Raw genomic sequence first — 7120 nt, 5'->3', positions numbered from 1 at the left:
TATTTTCCTTAGACAGCTCTGTTGAGTATAGATCCTCAAGCTGTTTGGAGAAATCTTTTCCTTTCTAGGACTCAAGAAATGCTGAAAGTTTTTATTTGCTTATTTATTTCTATTTTATGAATATGATGAGTGTTTTGCCTGCATGTATGTGAGTGTAAAATGTGTAAAATGCCCGTGGAGGAAAGAAGGTATCAGATCCTCTGGAAGTAGAGTTATAGACAGTTGTTCGTTGCCATGTGGGTGCTGGGAACTGAACCCAGTTCCTCTGCAAGAGCAACCAGTGCTCTTAACTGCTGAGCCATCTCTCCAACCCCCAAATCTGCAAGTTTTTGTTATTAAAAGGCAAGGTTTAGGAATGAGAGAAGATGCAGTAGCTACAACACGGGTTATACACATCAGGAATGAATACTCTCCATGCAGCAATATGAAAACAAGTAATAGTTTTACTTACTAAATAAATGTTATAATTTATTAATTTCAAAGACCCCCCCCAACCAGGTAGGATAGATCAGTTCTTTGATAAGTTCAGCACAGTTCAGGGGTTCTCATCTATTAAAATCTCAGTCCTATTTTTTTTTTCTTCTGTGTTGAATAACTTTATTTTTTTTTAAACTTTTACAAAAACTTTACTGAGAATTTCATACATGTATATAAAGTGTTTTGATCAAATCCATGCCCACTCCCTCCCCTCCAACATTCCCCTCTCTGAAGAGGTAACCCTGAAATCTTTTAAGGATTAGATACAAGCTCCCAAATACTTTTGACATTTTTGGCCTTTGGAACAGAGTATGTTGCTAACAGGCCCAAGTACATTTTGGCTTTTAGCCAGGAAACTGGCTACATTTCTTTGGAGTCTTTTTACCCTAAGTGCCTAGCCAATTCCTACCTCCTATTCTTATCACACCATCCTCTGAAGGGGCTACCCAAATTGCTAATAGTTTTTTGGAATGGGGACGCAGACCACTCTGGCTTCTTCCATGCTGAGCAGGGACACAGGGTGAGGCCATTGGAGTCTCAGTCTTATTTTAAGAAAAAGATTCAATGTTATTCCTGTGTAATCATACCTGCTCGCTACCTTTAGCATTAGTGGTGATTTGAGTGTTTCCCGTAGGCTCCAAGTATTTGGGCACTTGGTCCCCAGTTTGTGGTGCTCTTTGGGGAGAGTAATGGAACCTTTAGGAGGCGTGACCATGTGGAGGAAGGAGTTGTCTGTCCTAATAAAACCCCCAACCTTTCCTTTGTTCTCTGAGGTACTAGATTCTATCCTCTCCACAGCATGTGTCCCATTGCAATCCTATTCTTTATTCTCAAAAAAACATTCCCTTATCAGGCATCCATCTCTTTATTCTGTGGAACTTCAAGCTGAAGCATAACACCTCGGGTTCTCAGCGCTGAGCAGTCTCTGGTTCTTGAACCTATAGCCTCTAGATTTTACCAACAGCTTGGCACAGACCATTATTTAGAGAAAGATACAATAATTTGGTTTTTGTGTTGAGGACTACAATGACAAGAAAATGTATATTGTGTAACCTCATATGTGACTCTCAGTCACCCTACATTATTAGATATTTGATATAATTGTGTACTTTCTCCCTTTGTGAAATCTAAAACATAAAATCAATAAAACCCCTCATAAAACATGACATGTACAGCTCACTTCTTAACACATCTTAATCTCATTTTCTCTCTTTATCTTGTGTCTGCCTTCTCTTTAATTTTTCTTACTCTTTAAATGATTCAATGAAGGCTAAAGTACCTCAGGTCTCTGTTAGGTTGTTAGGTGGCTTCAGGAAAAAAGAGATCGTGCAATCTTGTATACTGATTAACTAATTATCTCCATTAGCATGGTGTCTTTTTCTTCTTCTTTTTTTTTTTTTTTTTTTGGCCCCAGACTCACTATGTGACCAGGGATGACCTTGAACTTCTGATCTTCCTGCATCCACCTCCTTGGTGCTGGGATTACAGGTGTGCACCACTTCACAGTGGGTTTGAACTCAGGGGTTTTAGTTTTACTAAGCAATCAAGTACTAATACAACTACGCTTCAGCCCCAGCTTGGCACAGCATCACTTTCCTTAGATTCTACTCCAACAAACAACTTGGTTTCCTAAATTGTGCTAACAAAATACTTTAAGTACATTACAATTTAAATTAAGTCCAGATTTCTACCATTTTAAAATGAAAACATTTTCAGAAATTGATGATGTTTTAATGGTCAAAATGGCACCCACCGGGGGTTGTGTGATTTTTGTTATTTGTATTTCATTGTTTTAATCAAACAAAAAAACCACACTAGCATTCAGTTTCTGTGGAAGTTTTCTCCTGCTTGGCCTTTGGTTCCTCAGGTGTGACTGCAGACACAACTACTAAGCTACTTACACTGCCAGCAGGTCCAGACCTGTCTAACCTGCCAGGGGTGGCTTTGACATTCCAAGGATGGCTATGTAAACTTCTTGACCTTAGACATGGGAACCCCAGCGTTTGGTGTGGTTTCACGGACAGTAAGTTTTCCTTCTCAGTCCTGTCAGTGACAGCGAGGGATAAACGGGAGATCGGAGAAGCTGTGTGGGAAGCAAAGCTCTGGCCCTCGTCTGCCAACTGCTCTCTGCGCTCAGCTTGTACTGCAGCTTCGGACACCATGCAGGGGATGTCTGTGCTGCGCGAGCGCGTGATCCGTTGAACTTGGCACTTCCATTCTGTGGAGTGGAAATTCCACGCTTGGTCCATGATGGAACTGTACCCGACACTCCAGTTCTTGAGGCCTGGGACCAGCTTTCTTCCCTCGGAGTAGACAAAGCTACTGGGCTTAGCCTGTTTGCAGGTGCTGGCCGCTTCTTCGGGGTACCGGCCTGCCAGTTTGCTTTCTTCCAGAGGATAGGAAAGGGTGCCTTCCATGGTCGTTTCCACCATCAGCTGAGTGCTTGCAAAGTCTGCTTTGTTCTGTCGGGGCATAACAGCTGCTGAATTGAGACTTGGGGCAATAGTGTCTGGTCTTTCACAGTCAGCCTGCCTTTCATCATCTCCGGCTGAAATCCCGATGTCTGGACCTAATTTGGGCTGGGTGCTGGAGCCCTCCACTGCCAGCCGGCTGCGGCCTGGGGTTGTGGGCGGGCTGGGGCCCGCGGGAAAGTGCAGGCTGCTCTGCTGCTCCGGGGCAAGGCGGCTTTTCGCATCCTCGTCCTTAACACGGAAGGAGCAGGTTTTCTTGCAAAATGCTGTCCCTGGAGACAAGAGAGAAGGCTCCTCAAACAGCACTTCCTCCCCGTTGAAATGGTAACGGTACAAGCTGTAGCCGTCTGCGCTGTTGATGCTGCCCTGCCGCAGCAGGTAAGTTGCCTCGCCTTCTGAGGATGCGCGCGAGCGCGCCTGAATCAGGTCCGAGCTGTCTATGCCCGCCAGATTTTCCAGAGCGTTCACCATCCTGCCAGAGAGCTCTTCGAGCTGGGAGAGTCGAAGATCAACAGTCTGTAGAGAAGTTTTCATGAAATTTTCTCTTTCGTTGATTTCCTCCAACCTCATCGACATATTTTCAACCCTAGTAAATACAAAGGGATAGAACTGTCAAATTGAGATAAATTCAGTATCAAAAATAATAAAGATTATGTCGTTGGTGTATGATCTTCCAGGCTTTTGAAAATATGGGCTTTGCTGGGCCTACTAGTGCACTTTGCCGATCCCTAATACAAACAAGTAATCAAATTACAATAGCAGTGATAGGCAATAATAGTTAACATAGTGTGTTACCTGATAATCAGGCAGGCACTCTGCTAAGAGCCTTCTGACTCACTAACAAGTGTCTATTCAGGTGCTAGTCTATGCATATCTAATCCCTAAACAGCTCTGTGAGGATCCCTAAACAGCTCTGTGAGGAAGGCACTGCTATCAGCCCCTTTCACAATGAGGAAATAAAGCTTTGGAAACTGTCAGTGACTTGCTAGAGGCCATGCAGCTAATAAGCACTGGATATAAGATTTGAGGACAGATGATGTCACTGGTACAGTTGCTGTAGCCTTTGCCTCTCAGCTGGTTCCTCACACTGCCATAGTAATAAAGATATTGTGGTGGTTAAGTTTGATGGTCAACTGGATTGATAAGAAACTTTTCAAGAACCTTGGGCACTAATGAGGCATGCCTTTGGAAGTACCTGTCAAGGGCATTTCCAGAGAGTATTAATTGGGGGGGCGCGGGTTGCTGTGAGCAACACTATCCCATGGGTTGGGGTTCCCAACTAAATAAAAAGAGTAGAGGGAGAAAGCCACTGCACCATTACACTGACATCATTATGCAGGCATCCCCTTTTCTGTGTTTCCTGATCCACTAGATGTGAGCAAGCTCCAATCTCCACAGTACCATACCAGCCACCGTGTCTTCACTCTGCAATGTACTGTACTCGGCATTCTGAGCCAAAATAAATCCTTACTCCCTTAAGTTGCTTCCTGTCAGGTATTTAGCCATAACAACCAGAAAATTAAATACTGAAAATATACTACACTCCCCAATGTATCTACCAGAGACTGCTTCCAGGACCCTCATGGGTACTAGAATCTTTTGCATGCCCAAGTCCTTTGTAAAGTGGCATGGTAACTGTATATAACCTGCACACATTCTCACACATACTATAAATCATCTCTAGATGATTTACAATGTCTAATGTAAGTTCTGTGTAAAAATGTGCTCCACTATATTATTTAGGAAATAACAAAAAAAAAGTCTGTATATGTCTGGTATAGAGGAAATTTTAAAATTATTTCCTTAAATTTTTATTACATTGTGTGTGTGTGTGTGTGTGTGTGTGTGTGTGTTTGGGTATGCATGTGTCATGGCAAACATGTGGAGGTCAGAGGACAACTTGCAGAGTCACTTCTCTCCTTGCCCTTTATGAGTCCCCCAGGGATGGGTCTTGGGTGGTCAAGTTTGGTGGCAAGTGCCTTTACTCATTGAGCCATCTTGTCCTTCCTTAAAATATATCTCCAGTCTGAGGTTGTTGCTTCCACAGATGCAGAACCCACCGATGTGGAGGAAGAAATGTAATAACACTTGGTCTTAGTAGTTTTACCTATGGCTACCAACAATAAATGGTTACAACAAAATAAATTAAAATCATTATTGGAAGTTCAAGGAATTCAGAAAATGAATTGTTAATAGTAAAGCACAGAGTATTATATAACTTATTTGAAGGATAGTGGATCATTAAATTGCCTGCATACCAACAACTTCAAATTATTATTTATATTTAGTAATATTCCCTTAGTGAGGTTACACAAGAAAATATTGTGGAAAATTATGTCTGATAGTAAATTTTCAAAAAATCTCCTAGATGATCAAGCAACTAGCTTATGAAACTATAATGCTGCTTGGATTGAAACCTGATGAAACAGACCTTGTTTTGTATTTTCGACATGTACAGTGTAGATTCTTTGACTAGTTTTATGAAATGTAACTCTAAGAGGCAGTGGGATCTGCCCAGGATTTTGAACTGCCTTCTAAACGTTGAATCTGTCCCAGGGATGAGGGTGGGAGCCCTAGCTCCTGTTGGGCAGTGTGGTGACTTATCCAGGCAGTTTCCTCCCTGAATGATGGCAAAATCATGATGTGGCGCCATTATGCTTTTATTTTTCTCCCAAATTTCTTAAGAGAATGCATGCAGTTTATGTAATAACTTGACTTGTAGTGCAGTCTGTTTCTAGAAGGTCTTTGTTGTCCTGGTTTCATATCCTTGTAAAGTTCTTGTGTGTTCTGCTTGCTTTCCTCAGACCTCTGTGATGGTCTGCCCTCCCCTTTTCTTATCATCTGGGCAGTGCCCGCTGCTCTTCTTTGCACTGTGGTCTCTGCTCTGTGCCCTAGTATGTCTCCTTGTGCCACACACACTTGCCACAGTTCTAGCAACCTCGTCCCACGTTTGCCCAGTTTGCCCTTTTACCAGTGCTGCTCCTTTGTTGCCCACATGGACAGCTGCACTCTAATGCATGGCAGGGTCCTAGCTTCTGTCTTTAACTCTTTTCTTGGGAAGAGAACTATTTATATGTCCCTTAGGAAACCACATCATTTGAGCAGGAAGGGTCTGGCTTCCTGGAAGCTTGCCACCAAGCAGAACCAATTCAGCCAGGGCGAGAAGCCCTGGCTTCCTTATGGTAAAGCCTGCCTCTATCGGGTACTTAAGTTCTGAGGATTCCCTCTTCTTTTGTCCTTGAGGGATCCAAAGAAGACTATCTCACTGTAAATTTTCTGCTCTTTCTGATGAAGACTTAGCATTCTCTGTTGAATATAACGCTTTGCTCCCATTATCTCTATTACCTTTAATGATTCTTTTTGTATTAAAACCACGTTGCCTCTGTAACAGTCAAGCTTGAAATCCTTTAACAAATATGACAATAAAAGATAATGAATTACCTAATTGATAACAACATTGCCAGCCACTCACACAGAAAAAGAACCGACAAAGTCATTGGTTCTCTGTCTCCCTTGTGCTCTGGCTCTCCTAAACCTTCTCTCTAAACCTTCCTCCCAGTGCATTGAATCTGGTCCTGGCCTTTGGAAGGGATCCCATTTTGGTCTCTCAAAACTCCCATCTGCAAGGCAACTCTCTACCTGAAGCTGAGGAAGAAAGGTTTTATGATATGACAGAGGTCAAGAAAATTGTCAGATGCTTGATTAGAATTTGTGAACAGCTGCCATATGGAGACAGCAAACTAGAAACCCCTATGCCATGTCAAGGGAGGATGACCTGAGGTGACATTCTTTTTGTTTCAGTTTTGCTTGTTTGTTTTCGCTTTTTCTCCCCATTTTCTTTTTAGATATTTGAAATGCAACTTTATTTTGATTCTAAATGAAAGGAATGAAAATGACAGTAACAGACAAGATTTCACCATTGAATACTGTGATGCAGCTATAGCAATCTTTTTTTTTTTTTTTGGTCTTTTTGAGACAGAGTCTCCCTATAGCCCCAGCTGGCCTGAAACTTACTATGTAGACCAAGCTGGTCTGCAACTCACAGAGATACACCTGCCTCTGCCTCCTGAGTTGGAATTAAAGGCGTGCGCCACAACACCCGGTGGGTGTAGAAATCTTATCTTCAACATTCAGGAAGGAAACAACTGTGTTCCAAAAAAAAAAAAAAAAAA

At 42.4% G+C, this 7120-nt stretch overlaps 1 protein-coding gene across 2 annotated transcripts in view; it reads right to left on the bottom strand.

Moving 5' to 3' along the window:
• Positions 1–2291: 2291 nt before the first annotated feature.
• Positions 2292–7120, bottom strand: part of Trpm1 (transient receptor potential cation channel subfamily M member 1) — a 133922-nt gene continuing 129093 nt past the window's right edge. For both annotated transcript variants that reach the window (XM_008850607.1, XM_008850606.1), the window contains exon 27: positions 2292–3534. In XM_008850607.1, coding sequence (XP_008848829.1) covers positions 2292–3534 — 1243 coding nt within the window. The remainder of the gene's footprint in view (positions 3535–7120) is intronic.

Source organism: Nannospalax galili, unplaced genomic scaffold, assembly GCF_000622305.1.
Source record: "Nannospalax galili isolate Female #2095 unplaced genomic scaffold, S.galili_v1.0 scaffold685, whole genome shotgun sequence".
Lineage (NCBI taxonomy): Eukaryota > Metazoa > Chordata > Mammalia > Rodentia > Spalacidae > Nannospalax > Nannospalax galili.
This window is presented reverse-complemented; position numbering and strand designations above follow the sequence as displayed.